Source organism: Loxodonta africana, chromosome 16 (assembly GCF_030014295.1).
Source record: "Loxodonta africana isolate mLoxAfr1 chromosome 16, mLoxAfr1.hap2, whole genome shotgun sequence".
Taxonomy (NCBI): domain Eukaryota; kingdom Metazoa; phylum Chordata; class Mammalia; order Proboscidea; family Elephantidae; genus Loxodonta; species Loxodonta africana.
In genome coordinates this window covers 71,647,596-71,674,708 of record NC_087357.1, presented here as the reverse complement: position 1 = coordinate 71,674,708, position 27,113 = coordinate 71,647,596, and the positions used below count along the sequence as shown (strand labels likewise).

Below are 27,113 nucleotides of genomic sequence, written 5' to 3'. Positions count from 1 at the left end.
ATTGTAGAATTCTACCCTCACAACTGTGAAAGGAGATGCCCCAGCAACCTAGCCAGGGTAGTATTCGAGAAGACCAATTAGAGAGCCAGGACTCATCCCTACCAGCTGGTAGTGAGCATCATCCCAGCCCCTGCAGTGTCAGTGGAGACCATGTGGGGATCCTGACTCCAATCCCCGCCTGGCAGTAACAAGGTGACCCTCTGACTCCCCACTGAAGTGGTGCCTAGTGGAGAGTCACTCCTTTCACCATTGCCTGGGAGTCATGAGGCCATCCCCACTGTGGCATCAGTGGAGACCAAGTGGGAAACCAGAACTCCTATTTGCACTTAGCAATGACAAGGAGCTACTCCCTCCCTTCAGGTGTCACAGACAACAGGTGGGGCACCTAAACTTGTACCTCCACCTGGAATTAGTAAGACATTTCCCTCCTTTCTCTACCAAAATGGTGTCAGAAGAAGACGGAGCAGGTTTAATAAAATCTAGAGTCTCATCGTATGAAAATGTCCAGGTTTTTAAAAAAATTACTTGTGATGAGAGGGTGGAGGGGTTAGAAGCTGGTGAAAAGGACACGAAAAGAGAGTGAGGGAGAGAGCAGGCTGTCTCATTAGGGGGAGAGAAATTGGGAGTGTGTAGCAAGGTGTATATGGGTTTTTGTGTGAGAGACTGACTTGATTTGTAAACTTTAACTTAAAAGCACAGTGAAAATTATTTAAAAAAAAATTACTTATTATACGAAGAACCAGGAAGATCTCAAACTGAATTTTAAAAAGACAATAGACCTGAACACCAAGATCACAGAGATGTTAGAATTATTGGACAAAGACTTTATAGAAACTGTGATAAAAATGCTTCAGCGAGCAATTATGAATGTACCGGAAGCAAATGAAAAAGTATGAAGACTCAGCAAAAAATAGAAAATTTCCAGGAAGAAATAGAAGATATAAAGAAGAAGCAAATAGAAATTTTAGAACTAAAAGATACAATAACCAAAATAAAAAAACTCAGTAGATGAAATCAAGGAGAATAGGGGAAGAGGAGACAATCAGTGAGCTGAAAGGTAGAACAATAAAAGTTGTCCAATCTGAATAATAGAAAATAACTAAAAAATTATGAACAGATCCTCAGGGACGTGTGGAACTATAGTAAAATATCTAGCATTTGTGTCATCAGAGTCCCAGTAGGAGAGGAGAAAGAGGGCAGGGCTAAAATGTACTAGAATAAATAATGGCTGCATTATTTGGCAAGAGACAAATTCCAAAAGCTGAGCATACCCCAAAGAGAATAAAGTCAAATCCGTGCTAAGAAACATCATCATTAAGCTTCTGAAAACTAAAGACACAGAAAAAAAAACCTTTAAGCAGTGGGAGAAAAATGACATCTTAACTACATGGGGAAAATAATTAGAATGACAGGAGTTTCTCATCAGAAACCATGGAAAGAAGGAAGTGGTACAATACTTTTTAAGTGCTGAAAGAAAAGAACTGTCAACCCATAATCCTATAACCAGAGAAAATATCCTTAAGAAATATGATGGTTAAGATAGTGTATCAACTTGGCTGGGCCATGATTCTCAGTGTTTCTGTGTGACCGCACCTATGATGGCATCTGCTGTGAGTAACCAATCAGTTGAAAGGGAGTTTCCTTGGGAATGTGGCCTGCATCTGAATATAAGCAGACTTTCTGGCTTTTTGCTAACTCTGGATCCTGCGGCTGCCTCCTGTCCGTCTGACCTCCAGTTCTTGGGGACTTGAGTTATCAGCTTATCTGCCAATCTTGGGATTCATCGATCTTCACAGCCTGTGAGCGGAGCTTGCTCACTGACCTGCTGATCTTGGGCTTGCCAGTCCCTGGAGCTATGTGAATCAGGAGAAGCCTCCATCCTAACCCACGGACTTGGGACGTTCCAGCCTCTACAATTGCGTGAGCCATTTCTTTGATATAAATCTCTCTTTATATATATATTTATACACTTTACTGGTTTTGCTTCTCTGGAGAACTTAGCCTAAGACAGGGAATGAAGAGGCATTCAAAACATTTTTAGATGAAAGAAAATGAAGACAGTTTGTTGCTAGCAAGACCTACTTTAAAAGAATGGCTAAAGGAAGTTCTCTAAACAGGAAGGGAGTGATAAAAGAAGGACCTTGGAGCAGGAACATCAGGAATGAAAAAAGAACATGGTAAGCAAAAATTTGAGTAAATACAATAGGCTTCCCTTCTTCGGTTTTCTAAATTGTTTGAAAGTTGATGCAAAAATTATAACATTGTATGATGTGGTTCTAAATATATATAGAAGTGTTTCAGACCATTATAAACAGTAAAGGGAGGCTAAGATTTCTTTACTTCTTACAAAATAGTAAAATGGACACTCCAATAGGTTATGATAAGTGATGTATATATTATGTAATGTCTGGAGCAACCATACAAAGAGATACCCTCAAGGAATTATACCATCCACCTATGGACAGCTGAACTTTAGCAAAGTATCGAAGTCCATTAAATGGTAAAGAGAAGGTCTCTTAAATGGTACTGGCAAAACTGGATATCCATCTGCAGAAAAATGAAAGAGGATCCATACCTCACACCATATACAAAAACTAACTCAAAATGGATCAAAGACCTAAATGTAAAACCTAAAACTACAATGCGGAAAAAGAAATAGGGACAATGCTAGAGGCCCTAAAATATGGCATAAATGCAATACCAAACATATCTAAAATGCACAAATAGCAGAAGATAAACTAGATAACTGGGACCTCCAAAAAATTAAACACTTGTGCTCATTATAGTACTTTACCAAAAGAGTAAAAAGAGAACCTATAGACTGGGGAAAAAAATTTGGCTATGACATATCTGACTAAGGTCCAATCTCTAAAATTTATAGAAAACTTCAACACCTCAACAACAAAAATACAAACAGTCCAATTAAAAAATGGGCAAGGAATATGAGCAGACACCAAAGAAGACATTCAGGCAGCTAACCGACACGTGGAGAGATGCTAACAATCATTAGCCATTAGAGAGGTGTGAATCAAAACTATAAGAAGATACCGTCTCACTCTGGCAAGAATGTCACTGATCCAAAAATTAGAAAACAACAGTGCTGGTGAGGTTGTAGGGAGATTGAAACTCTTACACAGTGTTGGTGGGAATATAAAGTGGTACAACCACTATGGAAAATGGTATGATGCTTCCTTAAAAAGCTAGAAATAGAAATACCATGTGATCCAGCAATCCCACTCCTAGGTATATATCCTGGAGAAATAAGAGCTTTGACAAGAATAGACATATGCACACCCATGTTCACTGCAGCATTATTCACAATAGCAAAAAGATGGAAACAACCTAAGTGCCCATCAATGGATGAATGCATAAAAAAAAAGTGTGGTACATACGCACAATAGAATACTACGCAATGATGAAGAATAAAACAAATTTGCAAAACATCGCACAACATGAATGAATCTGGAGGACATTATGCTGAATGAAATAAGCCAATCACAAAAGGACAAATATTGTATGAGACCACTATTATAAAAAGTTAAGAAAAAAAGTTTACACACAGCAAGTAACATTCTTTGATGGTTACCAGGGATGAGTGGGGGAGGGAGAGAAAACCACCAACTAGATAGTAGATATGTGTTAACTTTGGTGAAGGGAACGGCAATATACAGAATGGGGGAAGTCAGCACAACATGACCAAGGCAAAGAAAGACGCTGAGAGGTATACAAGAATAAAAGGCAACTATGCTAAATATGGAAACCCTGGTGCCATAGTGCTTAAGTGCTGTGGCTGCTAACCAAAAGGTTGGCAGTTTGAATCCACCAGGCATTTCTTGGAAGCTCTAGGGGGCAGTTCTACTCTGTCTTACGGGGTTGCTATGAATTGGAATTGACTCAATGGCAACAGGTGTTTATATTAAATACTGCAACATATACAACCCTGCAACAACAGTAATAACAAACAATAATTTACAAGTGGATACGTAGGCAGATATGTATACTGAATAGGGATGGGAGGGCATATGGGAATACACCCATGTGCATATATAGACTAAGTTGTGGGTATTCCTACGTATGTATTTGTATTGCTGCATGTCATATATACAGTGGAGCACACAGGGAGCATAGTCAGGGAAACTTCTTAGACATAACCAAACACTTCCAGGACGGAGTTACTGGACTTGATGCCTGGGGACCATAGTCTTGGAGGATATTTAGGTCAATTAACATAACATAGCTCATAAAGTCAGTGTTTACATCCTACTTTGGTGAGTGGTGTCTAGGGTCTTAAAAGCTTAAAAGTTGCCATCTAAGATACAGCCGTTGATCTCTTCCTGTTTGGAGCAAGGGAGAGTAAAGAAAACGAAAGACTCAAGGACATTAATTCAAAGGACTAATGGCTCACACGAACCACAGCCTCTGCTAGCCTGAGACCAGAACTAGATGGTGCCTGACTACTACCACCGACTGCTTTGACCAGGATCACGGTAGAGGGTCTGGGACAGGGTGGGAGAAAAATGCAGAACAAAATCCAAATTCATAAAAAAGACCAGACTTACTGGTCTGAAAGAGACCAGAGGAACTCCTGAGACTATGGCCCTTAGCTACCCTTCTAACTTGGATCTGAAGCCACATCCAGAGATCCCCTTTCAGCCAAATAATGGGTATATAAAACAAACAATAACACCCATGAGGAAAGTGACCCTAAGAGCAATCAACTGTATGAGACCAAAAGGGCAACAAAAGATGAGAAGGCAGGAGGGGGCAGGAAAACCAGCTGAATGGAAAAGGGGCACTGAGGGTGGAAACAGGGAGAGTACTGACACATTGTGGAGATTGCAACCAATGTCATGGAACACTTTGTGTATAAATTATTGAATGGGAAAATAATTTTCTCTGTAAATTTTCACCTAAAGCACAATAAAAAAAAAAATCATAGATAAGTCAGAATGGATTCTAAAAAATGTTCAGGTAATGGACAGGAAAGCTGGAAAAACAAAAAAGAGATTAAAAACAAAAATAAAATGATAGACTTAAGCCCTAACATATTAATAATTAAATACACTAGAGTGCGTTTAAGAGAGACAAAGATTGGCCGAGTGGATTAAAAACATACCCAACTATGTGCTGTCTGCAAGAAAATCAAAATACAACCATATAGACAAGCTAAAATTAAAATATGGGAAAAGCTGTATAATGCAAACATTCATTAAGGAAAGCAGAAATGGTTATATTAATATCAGATAAGGTAGACTTCAGAACAAAGAATATTACCAGATAAAAAATTCATTATATAAAGATAAAAGATAAGTCCACCATGAAGACATAGCAATCCTAAACATGTATGCACCAAACAAGAGGGTTGCAAAATATATGAAGAAAAACTGATAGAACTAAAAGGAGAAATAGACAAATCCATAATTATAGATGGAGACTTGAACACCAACATCCTTTTCTCAACAATCGATGACTAGACAGAAAATCAGTAAGGATACAGGAAAATGCAACATTACCAACCAACAAGACCTAATCAACATCTATACAACATTTCACCCAATAACAGCAGAATACGTATCCTTTTCAAGTGCCCACAGACCGTATGACAAAATAGACTATACCCTAGGGCATAAAATAAGCCTCGACAAATTTGAACAAGCATTTAAACAGAGCATGTTCTCTGACAACAATGATATCAAGCAAGGAATCAGTAACAGGAAAATCTCCAAACACTGGGAAAGTAAACACACTTCTAAATAACCTGTGGGTCAAAGAGGAAGCCTCAAGTGAAGGAAAAAAAAAAAAAAAAAAAAACATTGAACCACATGGAAGTGAAAATACAACATATCAAAATCTGGCAACACGGAAAGCAGTGCTGAGAGGGAGATTTGTAGCACTAAATACATACATTAAAAAAGAGGAAAGTCTCAGGTCAAAAATCTGAGCTCCCACCTCAAGCGCCTAGAAGGACAACGTGAGCAACCCAAAGCAGGAGAAGGAAAGAAAGGAAGAAGATAAGATTAGAAAACAATAGAGAAAAATCAATGAAAAGATCAGTAAAATTAACAAACCTCTAGGAAGACTCACAAGGAAAAAAAGAGAAGACAAATTACAAATACCAGGAATGAAATAGAATATCACTACAGATCCTGCAGACATCAAAACAATAATAAAGGAATACTATAAACAACTCTACACACATAAATTTGATAACTTAGACAAAATGAACCAATTTCTCAAAAAAGACAAACCACAGCTCACCCAATATGGAATACATAATTTAGATAAGTCTATAACCATTAAGGAAGTTGACTTCATAATTTTAAAACTCCCCCCAAACCCACTCCTAGTATACATCCAAAAGACTTGGGGAAAAAAAAATGCGTTGCCGTTGACTGAATTCCAGCTTGAAAGCAGAGATTCAGACAGATGCGTGTATACCAATGCTCACTGCAACATTATTCACAATAGTCAAAAGGTGGAAGCAACCCAGGTGTCCATCAACAGATAGATGGAAGAAACACAATGTGGTATATCCATACAATGGAGTGTTACTCAGCCATAAAAAAAAAATGAAGTTCTGATACGTGCTATGAAGTGGCTGAACCTTGAAAACATTATGCTAAGTGAATTAAGTCCGACACAATAGGACGAATAATGGAAGAGCCCTCTTGAATAGAATATTTAGAATAGGCAAATGCAGAGACAAAAGTTTATCACGGTTTCCTGGGGCTGGGAGGTGGAGGGTGGAGAGAAAATGAGGAGTTAATGCCTAAGAGGTACACAGTATCTTTTTGGAGTGAGGAAAAACTTGTGGAAATGGATAGCGGGATGGTTGCATAACATGGTGAATATAATTAATGTCACTGAATTGTACGCTTAAAATGTTGAAAATGGCAAGTTTTTTTCTGTATTTTATCACAATGAAATTATTATTTTTTAAAAAACCTCCCCAAGAGAAAATCTTCAGGCCTATGTTACAATGGAGGATTCTACCAAAGAAGAAGTAACACCAACTGTACACAGTATCTTCTAGGTAATGGATGAGGAGGAAACACTTCTCATCTCTTTTATGGTTCCAGTATTATTACCTTGATACCAAAACCAGACAAAGACAATGCAAAAAAAGAAAACTGCAAACTGATATCCCTCATGAATATGGATACAGATATCCTTAACAAAATACCAGCAAATAGAATTCAGCAATATATAAGAGAATTATACACCATGACCAAGTGTATATTCCAGGTATTAAAGACTGGTTCAGTCAGCGTTATCTACCGTTTAACAGTCTAAAGAAGAAAAATCGCATGATCTTAACAATCAGTACAGAAAAAGCAGTTGACAGAATTCAGCACCAATTCATGATAAAAACTCAGTAAAATAGGAATAGAATACATAAATCAAATTTTAAAAGAATTGAAAAGTGAGATAGACACCTCCACAATTATAGTAGGAGACTTCAACACACCACTTTCGGAGAAGGACAGGACATCCAGTAAGAAGCTCAATAGAGACACAGAAGACCTAATTACAACAATCAACCAACTTGACCTCATTGACTTATACAGAACTCTCCACCCAACGGCTGCAAACTATACTTTTTTTTCTAGTGCACATGGAGCAATCTCTAGAATGGACCACGTATTAGGTCATAAAACAAACCTTTGCAGAATCTAAAACATCGAAATATTACAAAGCATCTTCTCAGACCACAAGGCAATAAAACTAGAAATCAATAACAGAAAAACTAGGGAAAAGAAATCAAATACTTGGAAACTGAACAATACCCTCCTGAAAAAAGACTGGGTTATAGAAGACATCAAGGAGGAAATAAGGAAATTCATAGAATGCAACGAGAATGAAAATACTTCCTATCAAAACCTCTGGGACACAGCAAAAGCAGTGCTCAGAGGCCAATTTATATCAATAAATGCACACATACAAAAAGAAGAAAGAGCCAAAATCAGAGAACTGTCCCTACAACTACAAATAGAAAGTGAGCAACAAAAGAATCCATCAGGCACCAGAAGAAAACAAACAATAAAAATTAGAGCAGAACTAAATGAATTAGAGAACAGAAAAACAATTGAAAGAATTAACAAAGCCAAAAGCTGGTTCTTTGAAAAAATTTTAACAAAATTGATAAACCATTGGCCAGACTGACTAAAGAAATACAGGAAAGGAAACAAATAACCTGAATAAGAAATGAGAAGGACCACATCACAACAGACCCAACTGAAATTAAAAGAATCATATCAGATTATTACGAAAAATTGTACTCTACAAAATTTGCAAACCTAGAAGAAATGGATGAATTCCTGGAAAAACACTACCTACCTAAACTAACACATTCAGAAGTAGAACAACTAAATAGACCCATAACAAAAAAAGAGATTGAAACGGTAATCAAAAAACTCCCAACAAAAAAAAGCCCTGGCCCAGACGGCTTCACTGCAGAGTTCTACCAAACTTTCAGAGAAGAGTTAACACCACTACTACTGAAGGTATTTCAAAGCATAGAAAATGACGGAATACTACCCAACTCATTCTATGAAGCCACCATCTCCCTGATACTAAAACCAGGTAAAGACATTACAAAAAAAGAAAATTATAGACCTATATCCCTCATGAATATAGATGCAAAAATCCTCAACAAAATTCTAGCCAATAGAATTCAACAACATATCAAAAAAATAATTCACCACGATCAAGTGGGATTTATACCAGGTATGCAAGGCTGGTTTAATATCAGAAAAAACATTAATGTAATCCACCACATAAATAAAACAAAAGACAAAAACCACATGATCTTATCAATTGATGCAGAAAAGGCATTTGACAAAGTCCAACACCCATTTATGATAAAAACTCTCACCAAAATAGGAATTGAAGGAAAATTCCTCAACATAATAAAGGGCATCTATGCAAAGCCAACAGCCAACATCACTCTAAATGGAGAGAACCTGAAAGCATTTCCCTTGAGAACGGGAACCAGACAAGGATGCCCTTTATCACAGCTCATATTCAACATTGTGCTAGAAGTCCTAGCCAGGGCAATTAGGCTAGACAAAGAAATAAAGGGCATCCGGATTGGCAAGGAGGAAGTAAAATTCTCTCTATTTGCAGATGACATGATCTTATACACAGAAAACCCTAAGGAATCCTCCAGAAAACTACTGAAACTAATAGAAGAGTTTGGCAGAGTCTCAGGTTATAAGATAAACATACAAAAATCACTTGGATTCCTCTACATCAACAAAAAGAACATCGAAGAGGAAATAACCAAATCAATACCATTCACAGTAGCCCCAAGAAGATAAAATACTTAGGAATAAATCTTACCAAGGATGTAAAAGACCTATACAAAGAAAACTACAAAGCTCTACTACAAGAAATTAAAAAAGGACATACTTAAGTGGAAAAACATACCTTGCTCATGGATAGGAAGACTTAACATAGTAAAAATGTCTATTCTACCAAAAGCCATCTATACATACAATGCACTTCCGATCCAAATTCCAATGTCATTTTTTAAGGAGATAGAGAAACAAATCACCAACTTCATATGGAAGGGAAAGAAGCCTCGGATAAGCAAAGCATTACTGAAAAAGAAGAAGAAAGTGGGAGGCCTCACTCTACCTGATTTCAGAAGCTATTATACAGCCACAGTAGTCAAAACAGCCTGGTATTGGTACAACAACAGGCACATAGACCAGTGGAACAGAATTGAGAACCCAGATATAAATCCATCCACGTATGAGCAGCTGATATTTGACAAAGGCCCAGTGTCAGTTAATTGGGGAAAAGATAGTCTTTTTAACAAATGGTGCTGGCATAACTGGATATCCATTTGCAAAAAAATGAAACAGGACCCATACCTCACACCAAGCACAAAAACTAACTCCAAGTGGATCAAAGACCTAAACATAAAGACTAAAACGATAAAGATCGTGGAAGAAAAAATAGGGACAACGTTAGGAGCCCTAATACAAGGCATAAACAGAATACAAAACATTACCAAAAATGACGAAGAGAAACCAGATAACTGGGAGCTCCTAAAAATCAAACACCTATGCTCATCTAAAGACTTCACCAAAAGAGTAAAAAGACCACCTACAGACTGGGAAAGAATTTTCAGCTATGACATCTCCGACCAGCGCCTGATCTCTAAAATCTATATGGTTCTGTCAAAACTCAACCACAAAAAGACAAACAACCCAATCAAGAAGTGGGCAAAGGATATGAACACACACTTCACTAAAGAAGATATTCAGGCAGCTAACAGATACGTGAGAAAATGCTCTCGATCATTAGCCATTAGAGAAATGCAAATTAAAACCACAATGAGATTCCATCTCCAACAAGGCTGGCATTTATCCAAAAAACACAAAATAATAAATGTTGGAGAGGCTGCGGAGAGATTGCAACTCTTATACACTGCTGGTGGGAATGTAAAATGGTACAACCACTTTGGAAATCTATCTGGCGTTATCTTAAACAGTTAGAAATAGAACTACCATACAGCCCAGAAATCCCACTCCTCGGAATATACCCTAGAGAAACAAGAGCGTTCACATAAACAGATATATGCACACCCATGTTTATTGCAGCTCTGTTTACAATAGCAAAAAGCTGGAAGCAACCAAGGTGTCCATCAACAGATGAATGGGTAAATAAATTGTGGTATATTCACACAATGGAATACTACGCATCGATAAAGAACAGTGACGAATCTGTGAAACATTTCGTAAGATGGAGGAACCTGGAAGGCATTATGCTGAGCGAAATCAGTCAGAGGCAAAAGGACAAATATTGTATAAGACCACTATTATAAGATCTTGAGAAATAGTATAAACTGAGAAGAACACATACTTTTGTGGTTACGAGGTGGGGAGGGAGGGAGGGAGGGAGAGGGTTTTTTACTGATTAATTAGTAGATAAGAACTGCTTTAGGTGAAGGGAAGGACAACACTCAATACATGGAAGGTCAGCTCAATTGGACTGGACCAAAAGCAAAGAAGTTCCTGGGATAAAATGAATGCTTCAAAGGTCAGCGGAGCAAGGGAGGGGGTTTGGGAACCATGGTTTAAGGGGACTTCTAAGTCAATTGGCAAAATAATTCTATTATGAAAACATTCTGCATCCCACTTTGAAATGTGGCGTCTGGGGTCTTAAATGCTAACAAGCGGCCATCTAAGATGCATCAATTGGTCTCAACCCACCTGGAGCAAATGAGAATGAAGAACACCAAGGTCACATGACAACTAAGAGCCCAAGAGACAGAAAGGGCCACATGAACCAGAGACCTACATCATCCTGAGACCAGAAGAACTAGTTGATGCCCGGCCACAATCTATGACTGCCCTGACAGGGAGCACAATAGAGAACCCCTGAGGGAGCAGGAGATCAGTGGGATGCAGACCCCAAATTCTCATAAAAATACCAGACTTAATGGTCTGACTGAGACTAGAGGAATCCCGGCGGTCATGGTCCCCAAACCTTCTGTTGGCACAGGACAGGAACCATCCCCAAAGACAACTCATCAGACATGAAAAGGACTGGACAGTGGGTAGGAGAGAGATGCTGATGAAGAGTGAGCTAATTATATCAGGTGGACACTTGAGACCGTGTTGGCATCTCATGTCTGGAGGGGGGATGGGAGGATAGAGAGAGTTGGAAGCTGGCAAAATTGTCACGAAAGGAGAGACTGGAAGGGCTGACTCATTAGGGGAGAGCAAGTGGGAGTACGGAGTAAGATGTATATAAACTTATATGTGACAGACTGACTAGATTTGTAAACGTTCACTTGAAGCTCAATAAAAGTTAATAAAAAAAAAATAGGAATAGAGGGAAACTTCCTGAACTTGATAATAAAGGCTATATTAAAGCCTATAAAAACCAAACCAAACCCATTGCCGTGAAGTCGATTCATAGCGACCCTACGGGACAGAGTAGAACTGCCCCATAGGGTTTTCAGGGAGCGCCCGGTGGTTCTGAACTGCTAACCTTTAGCAGTTATAGCGCTAAACCACTATACTACCAGGGTTTCCATTAAAGCCTATAGCTAACGTTATACTTAGTGGTGAAAGACAGCGCTTTCCCCCTAAGATCAGGAGCAAGTCAAGGATGTTTGCTCTCACCACTCTTATTCACCATAGAGCTGGAAGTTGTAGCCAGTCCAATAAGGCAAGAAAGGGAAATAAATGGCATACAGATCAGAAAGGAAGAAATAGTACTGCCCTTATTTTCAGATCACATGATTGTCAATATAGAAAAATCCCAAGGATTCTACAAAAGAACTCCTGTTATACATATAACATATATTTTGTTGTGTGTATAATAATTTTTTTTAAATGTACGGTGTATTTATATATTTCTACATATTAGTCTTACATTATATTTAATCATACACTTGCTAGATGTGATAAAGGTATTGTGGTTAACAACAACAACAAAAAAAACCAAACCGTTGCCGTCGATTTGATTCTGACTCATAGTAACCCTATAGGACGGAGTAGAACTACCCCACAGAGTTTCCAAGGAGTGGCTGGTGGATTCAAACTGCCGACCATTTGGTTAGCAGCCTGAGCTCTTAACCACAATGTCGTAGTTTGGATTGGTATACTTTAGTATTTAGGGGCAAAATGTTCTTATGTCTGTAATTTACTTGAAAGCAAAAACAGATGAAGCAAATATGATAACATGTTAACAGTTGTTAAATGTAGGTGATGGGAATACGGATAACCAAAAAAAAAAAACACCCAAACCCAGTGCCGTCAAGTCGATTCCGACTCCTAGTGACCCTATAGGACATAGTAGAACTGCCCCACAGAGTTTCCAAGGAGCGCCTGGCGGATTTGAACTGCTGACCCTTTGGTTATCAGCCGTAGTACTTAACCGCTATGCCACCAGGGTTTCCGGAATATGGATATTCACTATATTATTCTCCCTACCTTTTAGTGTATTTGAAATTTTTCGTAATAAATGTTAAGCACACACACAGTGATGCTGCAGTGAAAAAGCGTGTACACTTCTTATTATAAGTCACAGGCAAAAAGCTCAAAAGTCACTGGGGCGATCAAATATATTCTACCAGAAATCACTGCTGTTGGTGTCTTCTTGGGTTTTAAGTTCATTTCTCTTTAATTTCTTTGGCAATGCTTTGCTCGCTGCGTCTTGGTTACCTGAAAATGAGCTAGAAATGTTCTCATTTTCTTTACTTTGATTTTTCTAGTAACCGTGACTGAAGTTTTACCAAAGGAAAAGAAACAGAAAGATGAGAAGACCTTAGTGCTTGGTCAAGCTGTGGTGGATCTTCTTCCTTTACTGGAAGGTCAGATGTGTGATTTGCCCGAAAGTGGAAATAACAAAGCTCGTACCATCCAGCTCCACAGAAGGACACTTACCTCTGGTTGCAGTAGTGCTAACTTAACCCTTCCTTCTTTGCCTCAAACTTGGTCTTGTTTTGCAGGGGAGAGTTCATTTGAAACCATGGCCCCACTGCACCCCGTGCCAGGCTCGCCCCTAGAAACTATTCGACCAGGCATTAAGGTAATCGGAGTTTTAACCCTAAGCATTTCAGCCTGCCATTCAGTCTAGCAGGCTGACAGCTATTAAGGTCCAATTCAGTTCATCACGGACCTTCTTCTCACAGGCACACATAGTGCTAGGCTATGGAAAACAAAGGTGAGTAAGGCAGCATCCCACCTTCGAGGAGTCCACAATCTGTATGTCACTGATCATAACACAGTGGGTTAAATGGTGGGGGACGAGCATCACAAGGGCACAGACGTGCAGAGTACGTGTAGGTTACTTTGCCCAGGGGTAAGTTTAACCATGGAAATACCTTCTTGAGCTGTGTCTTGACTGATTGAATTGTTTATGAAAGCACCTGGTATGGTAGCCTGCCTCTGTGATTAGAGAAGGGGAAGTGTTGCCTGAAAGGTGGTGCCACTGCTTTGTCGTCTGGGCTGTGTTTCCCATTCCTCCTGGGGATCAGTAGCTTCTTGGGACCCTGCTTTACCACTCAGTGCAAGTACCCTCACTCTCAGCAGATACCACAGCCGCCCTCTGCTTTTGCACAAGTACAGAGGAGTTACTGCAAATGCAGTTTCCTAATGAACCATCTGGTAGTCTCTGTGGGCCCCGCCTACTTCCTGTCTGCTCCTGCACCTGTCTGGTCCTCTCCTGCTTGTTTGTTAGCACGGGCTTGGCTTCTTCCAGTTTTGTTTCTCTGTAGGTCTGATTTAATTTTGTCTTTTATCTTTCAAAAATTCCTAAAAATGTGTAGTCCATGATGGCATTTCATAATTTCCAGGGCTATTATAGAATTATCCTTTTATTGGATATAAAGATGCCATTTAATACCTTCCTGTCATTCCATGTAAAAAGAAGAGTGTATACATTTATGTTCAGTCTGCTGTCCTTAATCCAGTCGTCCAGTCTGTGTATTGCTGCTTTTCTTACATACAGAAGAAAAGTTAGTCAAATTGTTGTCAGTACTCATGGTCTTTACTCACAGCATTATTCCTGTGTTTACTTGTTTTATATACTCAAGTAAAAATATATGGCAGTTAATCTCCATTTGCTTAAAAGTTCTCACTGATTTTATGTTTAAGCATCTACACTGGTTATTCTCTAGATTTAGAGATTAAAATAATAAAAATATGTACTTGAAAAGGAGATTCTAATTCATCTTCCAGTATTCCCTGTCTTGGTTGAGTAATATGAGCTGGAAACTTTGAGGACGTTTTAACTTATCCTCCTAGAGCCACGTTGACCAGAGGTGTCACGTTCTTCAGTGCCTCCCCTTCTTGAAATTCTTCCTTCGGTTGGCTTTCTGATTTCTCCGTCACTGACTGTACCTTCCTGGTGCTCCTGCACTAAATCTTTTTCTTCTGTCTTTTCCTCAAATACTAGTGTTCTGTGCTTGGTTGCCTTCTCTTCTCAGTCTTTTTCATACTCTAGGGAATGGGGGTGGACAGTCACCAGTTGCATGATTTAAAAACCAACAGTATGTTGAAGGATTCAGCAGCTCCAGCTGAGGCCTGTCCTAATTCCAGAATATCAGACTTTACAACCATCTACTGGATTTCTCTGTAATGATGTCTCACGGTCACCTAAACTTCAACAGTTCCAAAATGGAACTCAATATCTTACCCCCGAAACGACTCTCCCTTTTATTTTGGTTATTTTTATTAGTGGCATCACCCATCTCTTAAAATTATAGGACAAAGAATCCAGGTCACATCTGTGACTACTCCCTCAGATGCTAATTACAACCAATTCCCAAATCTGCCTTTCGCCAAGTTCAGCCTTTTCTATCTCTTCTTTATCTTGGGACTGTCTCTTCTTAGCTCCATCCCTACTATTTATTGCCTGATCATCTTTCACCTGGAACACTACAAGTAGCTTTGTAACTGTCCTTGCTGCCCTCTGATTTGGTCTTCCTGCTAGTTGCAGGGTGACTTAAATGCAAATCTGACCACATCCCTCCCACTTTTTTTTTTTTTTTTTTACCATTTCAATATTTGTTATATGTACAATTTAATGATATTAGTGTTTTCATCGTGTTGTGCAACCATTAACACTATTTGTCTCCAAATTTTTCCATCACCTTTAACAGAAGCTCAGTGTCCCCTAAGCAGTGAATCCTCTCACCCCTGGTAACCACTAATAAATTTTGGCCTCTATAAAAAACCAAAACCAAACCCACTGCCATCAAGTTGATTCCGACTCATAGCGACCCTATAGGACAGAGTAGAACTGTGCCATACAGTTTCCAAGGAGCGCCTGGTGGATTCAAACTGCCGACCTCTTGGTTAGCAGCTGTAGCACTTAACCACTGTGCCACCAGAGTTTCCTTGGTTTCTATACATTTGCCAGTTCTCATACAATATTTGTCCATTTGTGACTGACTTATTTTACTTAGCATAATGTTTTCAGGGTTCATTCATGTCATAGCTTGTATCAGTACTTCTTTTCTCTTTATGGCTAAATAATATTCCATTGTATGGATATACCACATTTTGTTTATCCATTCATCTGTTGATGGATATTTAGGTTGTTTCCATCTTTTGGCTATTGTGAATAGTGTTGCAGTGAACATTGGTGTACAAATATTTGTTTGTGTTCCTGCTTTGAATTCTTTTGGGTATCTACCTAGGAGTGGAAATGCTGGGTCATATGGTAATTCTATGTTTAATTTTCTGAGGAGCCACCAAAATGTTTTCCACAGTGGCCGCGCGATTTTACAGTTCCACCAGCAATGGGTGAGGATTCCAGTTTCTCCACATCCTCACCAACACTTGTTGTTTTCCATTTTTCTGATCATATCCACCCCAAAGGCAATAAAATGGTATCTCGTTGTAGTTTTGATTTGCAGTTCCGTGATGACTAATGATGTTGAACATCTTTTCATGTGCTTGTTGGCAATTTGAATATCTTCTTTGGTGAAAATATCTATTCAAGTCCTTTGCCCATTTTTTTATTGGGTTGTCTTTTTGTTGCTAAGATGTAGGAGTTTTTTTTTTTTTTTTTTCTAGTATTCTGGATCTTAAACCCTTACCCAGTGTATGGTTCCCCCAAATTTTCTCCCAATCTGTAGGTTATCTTTTCAGTTTGTTGATAAAGTCCTTTAATGTACAAAAATTTTTAATTTTGTGAAGTCCAGTTTCTCTGTTTTGTCTTTTGTTGCTCATGCTTTTAGTGTCACATCTAAGAATTCATTGTCAAGAACTAGATCCTGAGGCATTAGCCCTATGTTTTCTTCAAGAATTGTTTTAGTTCGTGCTTTTAGGTCCTTGATGCATTTTGAATTAATGTTTGTCTATCATGTATGAAAAAATATTTTCTTATTACAAAGCACTGTTTTAATTACAAAAATAATCATAAAATACAGGCTAGCAAAAAAGCACCCCCTCTCAGTTACCCCTGTGCAACTACTGTTCACATTTTAGTATAAACCAAACTAAACCCATTGCCGCCTAGTCACTTCCCAACTCATAGCAACCCTGTAGGGCAGAGTAGAACTGCCCTGTAGGGTTTCCAAGGCTGTAAATTTTTATGGAACAGAATTGCCACATCTTTCTCCCTCAGAGAGGCTGGCGGGTTTGAACTGCCAGCCTTTCAGTTAGCAGCCAACTGATTAACCACTGTGCCACTAGGGCTTCTCACAATTTTTATTGTGTTGTTATTAGGTGCTGTCGGCTTGGTTTGGACTCATAGTGACCCTATATACACAGAACGAAGCACTGTCTGGTCCTGCACCATCCTATGTTTGAGCACACGTCAGTCCATCTCACTGAGGGTCTTCCTTTCTTTCTCTGACCCTCTACTTTACTAAGCATGATGTCCTTCTCCAGGGACTGGTCCTTCCTGATAACATGTCCAAAGTATGTGAGACACAGTCTCACCATCTTTGCTTCTAATGAGCTTTCTGGCTGTACTTCTTCCAAGATGGATTTCTTCATTCTTCTGACAGTCCATTTATATTCAATATTCTTCACCAATGCCATAACTCAAAGACATCAATTCTTCTTTGGTTTTCCTTATTCATTGTCATAACAAACAGAAAATATTCAGGTTGTCAAGGATTTCATATTACTTGGATCCACAATCAATGCCCATGGAAGCGGCAGTCAAGAAATCAAACAATGTATTGCATTGGGCAAATCTGCTGCAAAAGACGTCTTTAAAGTGTTAAAAAGCAAAGATATCACTTTGAGGACTAAGGTGGGCCTGACTCAAGCCGTGGTATATTTTAGTATAGATCCTCCCAGTTCTTTTCTATATGTTTGTACACCCTTGACCCTGGTATGGTAGAGTGGGAAGAGCTCTGTCTTAGAGATAAGATTCTTCTCTTGGCACTATCTCTAACTCATGGGATCCAGAGAAAATTATTTTTATGCTTGGTATGGAAATAACTAAGCTTGATGTTCTTACCTTGAACAGTGGTATGGGATTCAAATGAAGTAATGTAAAAAAGGGGCTTGCCTCTGGCCACTTCAAAATGTTACATGCTTTTGTTCTTTTCCAGCAATGCAGTCTTGAAGTGAAAGTGTTTGTGTCAGAACCGTTACTGACATCCACCCAGATCTTACAGGGCAATCTACTAAAGGTCACGTTGGAGGCCGCCTATGCTGTGCCTGATTCCTTCATGCCAGTAGGACCCTTGCAGAACTACATGGTTGGTCTGCAGGTTCCATCAGCTGGAGAGGTAAAGCCCTATCATCAGATATTTATACAGATCCAAACGTGCCTACACTCCTACAGCCTCTCTTCCTTACCTGCTCTGCTTTCATTCAATTCGTAGCTCTATTAATGGCCAAGATTTATTTTAGGCTTAAAAAATAAAGGTTATTCGTTGTTTTTATACATAGTTGTATCCTTATAATTTCTATATTTATTATATATAATATATTATGAATTACATATAAGTTATATTATTAAAGATATATTTATGGTAGAGAATATGTAAAACATTAAAAATTGTCAAGTTTTTGGTGTGTTTCTACTTTGATTATTTTTATGTACGTATTTTGTGGATTTTGTACAATGTAATTTATTATGGAAACTTTCCCTTAATTCCAGGTTACTTCCTTGGGCCAGATTTCTCGGTATAGACTGATTGGCTATGGGTTTTTTGGGGCTCTTGATAGAGATTTCCAAATTGTTGGCTAAAAGGGTTGTAATTGGTTAATACTTCCACCTGTTTAATTGCCAGTACCATGTATGTGAATGACTCTCTAAATTTGTGCAGCAACTGTCTCTTTTGCCTGGGACTTAGGGGGTCTCTGGGACACAGGACTTTTAGTACTAAAACTGGGACAGTTTCAGGCACACTGAAGCAGTTGGTCACCCTACCAGAAAACAACCTATACAACTGTATGAGGCAGATCTGCTCATTGTTCCCTCTTCAACTTTGAGTTTCCATTAACATTTTTTCTTTGTTTTTGCGAATTTTGTTAATTAAAACTACTTTTTATTTGCTTCCTCCCCACCCCAAGGTCTTATGTTTTCCTTATTGATTTGTTTAAATTATTTATAATATGTAAAGTAAAATAATGTTCTTTTAAATTTGTTACTTTATTGTTTTTCATGTTTTCGTCCAGTTTATTATTTTTTAATTTGGGCCATTGCTTTGGCATACAAAAGGTTTTCAGTTTTTTAAATAGTTAAACCTTTTCCTTTTAGATTTCCTTCATCATTTTAAACTTGTGTAAACCCATTGCTGTTGCATCGATTCCGAGTCCTAGTGACCCTATAGGACAGAGTAGAACTGCCGCATGGGCTTTCCAAGGAACAGCTGGTGGGTTTGAACTAGCAGCCCAGCTCTTAACCACTGTGCCAGCAGGGCTCCTAAACTTGTGTAGGGCTTCCTCATTCTGATATTTGATGAAAGTTGCCCTTTCAGGTAAAACATTAATGTCTAGTAGAGCTTTTCCCTTTATTACACTTCCAGAATTTTCCTGGATATTCTTGGGTGTTTATTTTTCCATATGAATATTACAGTTAGCTTATCTATTCTAAAAAGAATCCTGTTTGGTATTTTTACTGGAATTGTATTACGTTTATAGATTAATTTAGAAAGAATTATCATTTTATGCTTTCTTTATAAGAACAGGATTTTCCTGTATAAGAACAGAGAATGCCTTTCTATTTATTGCATCTTCTTTTATGTTCTCAGTTTCATCAAATTTTTTTCCAAATGAACCTTGCATATTATAGTGGGCTTTCAAAGAGCATAGTTAATAGACACTAAAAGGCGTGACTGGACTCCCTGAATCTCTATACCCTAATCTACATACCTGGTGGAACAGCTTTTTAATTCTATTTTTCTCAAGCGTAAGAACCCATTTCTTTTTTGCCTAACAAATCTGGATTTCTGTTCTTGGCTTTCAGTACCCTCCAGTAAATTTTCCCTTTTCTTTTAGCTTGAGCCTAGTCTCAGTAGCCTCATTTCTTCTTCCTTTCTGCATCAATAAAATGAAATTATACGACATATTCTGTATAGCTTTGCTTATTTTTAATCTCCTTATATTTCTCTTACGCTGTTTCCTTGTATTGAAGCATAAAGACCTGCCTAAATTCCAGAGGGATAAGAATGAGGATCAGCGCAAAGCTGGTTCCTGTGAGGTAGACGTCAGGCATACCTCCATTCTTCAACTTATCTCCATTTTTGACACCAGCTGTTCTCCCCATGCACTTTCTATTTCTCTGCCAAACCCAAACAAGACGAAACCCATTGCTGTCGAGTCGGTTCCGACTCATGGTGACCCAAGAGGCAGGGTTCAATAATTTGTTGCAGTGGCCACACAGAACTCACGGTGCATACTAATAGTTACGTGGTTTATTAGGGAAGTAGCGGACTACAACTCGGGATCAAGATCAACTTGAAAGTAATAGGAACAACTCAGGATCAAGATTAGGAAGCACATAAGCCATGGCATTTTCAGTTACCTCATATGCATGCAAAAGCTGGACAATGAATAAAGAAGACCAAAGAAGAATTGATGCCTTCGAATTGTGGTGTTGGCGAAGAATATTGAATATACCATGGACAGCCAAAAGAACAAACAAATCTGTCTTGGAAGAAATACAACCAGAATGTTCCTTAGAAGCAAAGATGGCAAGACTGTGTCTCACATACTTTGGACATGTTATCAGGCGGGATCAGTCCCCGGAGAAGTACATCATGCTTGGTAAAGCAAGGTCAGCAAAAAAGAGGAAGACCCTTGACAAGATGGATCGACACAGTGGCTGCAACAGTGGGCTCAAGCATAACAATGATCGCGAGGATGGTGCAGGACGAGGTAGTGTTTCATTCTGTTGTACATAAGGTCGCTATGAGTCGGAACTGACTTGACGGCACCTAACAACAACAACAAAAGGCGAGGCTTGGAATGCTCCCTTGAGGTGGAGAGCACATCCCTCCCTTCTTCAGTGAGGGACAGCTTCCAACCAGAACAGCTTTCTCAGTTGCTCTCTGCCACTAGCAGACCTCTCTGCTGTGCAAGCAGGCCCTACTCTGTCACGCAGGCAGGCCCTTTTTGACCACGCAGGCAAGCAGGCCCTTCTCAACCATGTTAGCAGTCAGACCCCCCCTCAGCTGTTCACAGCCTGTCTGCCTTTGGCCTCCCCACCGTTGGCCTCTCTGCTATCAACTGGCCCAGCTCATAGCCAGTACAGCAGCTTGTTCCGCTGTTGCTCTCCTAGCAGCAGCTTCCTGCCATTGTCGCTAGCTCTGCCACCAGGCACCCTTCTGGGCCTCTTGCCACTGGCTTTCTGCTTCTGGGTCTCCTTCCAGGCTCTGCCACAGGGCCCCTTCTAGGTTCTTCACCATCTTCAGTGTTATAGCCTTTGACCCATATTACAGCTGTTTTAGGAGATTCTCCTCGCAGGAATCCCAGGTCCAAACCACTCTGCTTCAGGCTTTTCTTGGTCTTGAGGTTTCTTCCTTGCTTCTCTCTTCTGTCTTTGCCTCCTAAAACTTCTGTGGGGTTGGCTGCTTATATAAGCAAACTACTTGTCAATTTCAAGGCATGGCCCTCCTGGCAGGACCACAAACTGACCAGTCCCCTAGGTGGACTGCAAATCACTCAGTCATTTTGGGTGGATTTTCAAGCTGTTATCTGAATAGTAAATGGACCAATTCCTTGCAAGATTATGGCCCAGCCAGTCATTTTGGGAGAGTCACAAGCTCATGAGATGTCAGTCAACCTGAGAGGCCCCCAAGTGGTTTCTCCAAAGAACTAGGGCAAAGGTAATGACTTAGGGCTTAGGGAGAAAATTTTCCAAGTTGTTTTTCCAAAGTACCAAGGCAAAAGGCCACATAAAGGAACTCATTTCACCACACTCCTCCACCTGGAAAACTCTCCTTACTCTTCTAGATTTATACCCATCCCTGCAAATACTTAGAACTGCATTTAAAACTTGATTTCTCAGGGACATTCCGTAATTAATCTACTCCACTTTGACTGTTGTTTAATTTTATTTTCCATTAACCTTATGTATTCTTTGACCTATTAATTTCTGCTATAAAATGTATTTTTAAATGCTCTTAATACATAACTGAAGAACTTGAGCATAAGGCTATTTGAATGTGAGCTTCCTGAGGGCAAAGACTATTTCCTTATTTCTTTTGTAATTCTCTCTAATAGCAATTATCTTAGTAAATAATTTATAAGACTGATTCTGTTGTATGATACCTAAGTTATTTCCAAGTATTTTTATATTAAAAGACTTAAATTAAAAACATCCTTTTGCTAAATATTTGCATACATTCATTATTTCCTTAGGATAAACTATTAGAAGCAGAATTATAAGTCAAAGTGTACATTCATTTGTAAGGATTTTTTTACATACATTTTGCCATACTGTCTTCAGAAAAGTTGGATCAATTTATACTTCATTAACCATGTGTGAGGCTTTCTGTTTCCCTACTACATTGCCAAAGTTTTTTAAAGTCTTTTTCCATCTAATGAGTGAACAATGGGATTTTATTTTGGGCTCGTTTAAACAATAGTGAGGTTGAACTTTTTCCTATATTTGTATTTTTCCACGTATAACTTAACTGTTAATATTCTCTGATTTTCTTTATGGTGGATTTGTAAGAAGTCTTTCAGTATTAAGATATGTCATATACTTTTTCTCCTCTGTAATTTAGTTTCTACTTTTATTTTGAACATATAAAATTTTAAGTTTTTAGGTGGTAGAATTTTTTTTTGCTTTATAGTTTCTGTATTTACTGCCATATTTAGGAAGTCCTAGGTTTCTATGTAGTGCTTGTATGGCTTCATTTTTAGACATTTAAACCAAAGCCCAAAGTCTAGCCTGCCACTGCAGATGTAGCTTCAGTATGTTTGTGTTTATACTTACGTAGTCTATCCCCTTCCTGTTTCTCCCAATTTATTTCTTCTTTTTACATACCCTGTCCTCCGGTCAGACACATCTGTTGGTATTCCCCAAAAGTATTAGATAATTTTTCTACATTTGTACGTTTAATATTTGCCCTTCTGACTAGAATGTCCATCTTCCCCAGCCTCACTGTGACAAAATCTCACCTTCAGGACTAGCTCAGCTAGAGTTCTCTCTGAGTCCCTGGGTGGTACAAACACAAAGATCACTGTTGTTGCTGAGATTCAGCTGTTTTTCTTGAATAAACACATTTCAGGTATTTGCAGGCCTTAAGTTAATTTCCAGAGTTCTGAAAAAGTTGATCCTTGACCGTTTTTGCCAATGTTCTCATTGCTTTTATGGAGGAGTGGATTTTCAGAGGTCTTTACTCTTCCATTCTAGAAGTGCCCCTCCTTCACAAGTCATTTAAGGTTAACTCAAAGAAGTAGAATTGTTAGGTTATAGGGTATACAGATTTAAATTTTATTAAAGGCTACAAAATTGCTTTCCACAGTGATAACAATTACACTTCCAAGCTGTGTTTAAGAATACCACTTCTTTTCACATTCTTGCCAGACTTTAATTTTGCTAATCTAATGGTTTAAAGGATCCCTGGTGGCACAGTGATTGAGAGCTATGGCAGGCTACAGCTGCTAACCAAAAGGTTGGCAGTTCAAATCCACCAGCCACTTCTTGGAAACCCTATGAGGCAGTTCTGCTCTGTCCTGTAGGGTCATTATGAGTTGTAATCGACTCAATGACATTTTTTTTTAATGGTTTAAAATGGTAGCTCATTGTTTTAATTTGCATTCCATGGATTATTAGTGATATATAGCATCTTTTTATTCAAACGTTGGATTTAAAAAATTTGTCCTTTAGACTGCCTGTTTATATCTTTTAACTGTTTCCATTGCAAATGTGTTTTTGATAATTATATAAAAATGCCTATATTTTTAGCCTTTTGTTAGTTTTAAGTTTTTTAAATGATAATTTTTTAAAAAGTTAAATCATGATTCTCATATAAATGTAAAATGACAAAGTGATGAAAGATTTTATTTAAGTAATTAATGAATCAGTAAAATATAAAAACTGGTTCAAAGGAGAGTCTGCAGAAATATTAGAAATTGTTAGTATTTCAAAACTGATCAGTAGCCACAGGGCAATAATCAGTTACATATCTACTAGACAAAATATATTTGCATATTTATAGACAAGAATAATTTGTGTTATCAATTTTCTACAAATGACAGAGTTATAAAAAAGCTCTAAGATAATGAAAGCCATAGACCACTCTATGGAATTAGATAATCACGGAAGTGTCTGTTAGACAATACCCAGTATTCTACCGAAAAGATATTTCAGTATTCTTTTTGTCCGTTGTAAAGCATTTTGCTGTTTTTCTTGACATATGGTATTTATTTCTATAGAAAGATTATCCCATATTATTCAAGAATGGAACTCTGAAGGTTGGAGGTGAAAGGGAACCTGTTCCCCGGCCCAAAAAATGGCCTATTGCCAACATTCTGGCACCAGGAGCTAATAACATTCCTGATGCATTCATCATTGGTGGTCCCTACGAGGAAGAAGAAGGAGAACTCAACCGCCCTGAGGTGAGAAACGCTGAATTATGCAGGTTTTTGTGATAAACTCAGTACACTGATGGATGATAAAACATTTTGTGCATTATTATAATTTATATATGTCACCTGTCAAAACAATTACCTGATATATGTCCTACAAAGTAAATAAAGTATAAGCTTCAGTGTTTTTGATATTATTAATTTAAAGAAATAAAACAATTACATGTCAAAAATTAAAAAAACTATTCATGTAAGTCTGATGGAAAAAAAAATGCCTCCTAACATCTTAAGTCTAGCAAACAAGATAATTTATTTAAATCAAGTTTCCTCTTTATTCTATTTTAAATTTATTTATTTTTGAATAGAATAGATAATAATACAATACAGTTCAAAGTAAAAATTAAGAGATAGGCAATGAAAGTCCTACTCCATCTTGCTTTGTCCTGATTCCTTTCCAGCTCTTCACCTGAGTAGTCACCTGTGTTATTAGTTTCTTGTGTTTCTTTCAGATAACTTTTGTGCATATGAAAGCAAATATATGCAGTCAAAGGAAGACTCAGAGAGAGAACATTCAGAAAAGGAAAGAAAAAGTTTCCTTGCAAAGAGTGCAAGGGAGTCAGACTTCAGGACTGGGTCACCAAATAAAAAACACCAAGTACTTAAAAGAAACACCACAAAATTACCAAGGTTACCGAGTTCACATTAGTCTGTTCATGGTGGGAAAACTGCAACTTTTTCACTTAATTATCAGATTTCCACAGGTCATAAAATATCTTCAGACACCAGCATAGTAAAAGTTAGGGATAAAATTGTCTTGCTTTAGGGAGTCCAGATTTACAGGAAATACTCAATATTATTATTTTTGGAACTAAAACTTGTTGGGAGACCCTGTGATTTTTGCTTTATTTCATGACATAAAGGATTTTTAAAACTGTGGCATATTAAGTACATAATGGAAGCAGGGGAAAATGTCAGCATTTGCTTCATACATATGTACACATACACATTCGTGTCCCCTCCTGTTTTTACACAAATGGTAGCCTGTTATGCATACTGTTTTGTTACTTGGTTTTTTCACTTTATAGTGTGTCTGGGAAAATTTTCCACATCACTACATAAAGAGCATTCTTTTTCTTTATTTATGCTTGCTCTGTCTATGTTATGGCATTGCATGGACATAATTTCCTTAACCGGTCTCCTATTGGTGGACATTTAGGTTGAAATTAAATCTATTTTTTACATATTTTGTTGGAACACATGTTAGCCAAGGGCGAAGAAAATGGTCTAAAAACATTTGTGAATATTCCTGTGAACTAATAATCACTAGTGGAAACAGTCAATGAAACAGTTTGTAAAATAAGGATGGTTGAATTTTTTTTCACTTTTTATAATTTGTTTTATTTTTGTTGTTGCTGTTGAGAATATGCACAGCAGAACGTAACATCAAGTCCACAATTTCTGCATGTACAGTTCATTGACACTGATTACATTCTTTGAGTTATGCAATTGTTCTCACCTTCTTTTTCCAAGTTGCTTTTCTCCTATTAACATAAACACATCGCCCCCTAAATTTCCTATCTGATCTTTCAAGTTACTATTGTTAATTTGATCCCATATAGATAGATCTTAAAAAAGCACAATGCACAAGGCAGACTTTCATTCTTTCCTAGTCAAGCTAAACTACTGTTTGGTTTTAAGAAGACTTCAGGGAATATTTTTGGTTTAAGGTTTAAGTTTTAAAGATCATCTCAGGGTGGTTGAGTTATTTTTAATATCTGACTCTAAATATTTCAAGTGAAAGAGATAAGACTAGCAATAGTTGAAAAATACTGTGCAATATTTTTTATTATCATTGTGATTAGTGAAAACTCATGTCGCCCTTAGAATAATGTCTAGCCTGTGTCATTTGACTCAGTAGTTCTCCATTCTGGCTTCATGTTAGAATCACCTGGGAAGCTTTTAGAACCATGACAGTTCCCAAGCCCCGTGCCATATCAATTACATAAGAATTTACTTTTAAAATAATACCAAGGCTCAGCCCTTGATTTTTTTTTTTTAATTGTGCTTTAGGTGAAAGTTTACAGAGCAAATTAGTTTTTCATTAAGCAGTTAATATACAAATTGTTTTGTGACTTTGGTTGCCATTGGTATTTTTTTAGAAACTCCCAGATGATTCTAATAGGCTCCTGAAGTTGAGAATCACGGTTGAGGTTATGTGAGTGAATGTTTGGTACTTAGTACTGGGTCAGTGGAAGGTTTATACAAGTAATATATCTTAAAGTACTCTATTAATGTAGTTCAGTACCACAGAATTTGAAGTGGTGATAGCAGTTGCAGTAGTAGTAAACAGTACTTAGAGTAGCAGTAATAAAAGTGTCGTGATCAAATCCATTAAAGGAATGCCCCACAGATGGAGCAGGATGCCCTCCATCACAGAGCCAGACAGAGTTCTGTCTTATTTTACAGGACAGGGAATTTAGGACCCAAGCAGAATGCATAAAGAAAAGGATTATTTGGGACCTGGAAAGTCGCTGCTACCTTGATCCTTCTGCAGTGGTCAGGTAGGAAGGGGAAGGGATTATGTCTAACTAACAAAGTCCATGTTGTTGTTGTTAGGTGCTGTTGAACTGGCTTTGA

The 27,113-nt window shown here is 38.1% G+C and overlaps 1 protein-coding gene across 1 annotated transcript in view; it reads left to right on the top strand.

The window, feature by feature from the left end:
• The window catches only part of CFAP70 (cilia and flagella associated protein 70), a 146,800-nt gene that overhangs the window by 8,009 nt on the left and 111,678 nt on the right, over positions 1-27,113 (top strand). The window contains 5 exon segments of the mRNA XM_064269713.1: positions 13,235-13,333; positions 13,472-13,551; positions 18,038-18,217; positions 24,324-24,506; positions 26,943-27,037. Of these exon segments, the coding sequence (XP_064125783.1) occupies positions 13,235-13,333; positions 13,472-13,551; positions 18,038-18,217; positions 24,324-24,506; positions 26,943-27,037 (637 nt within the window).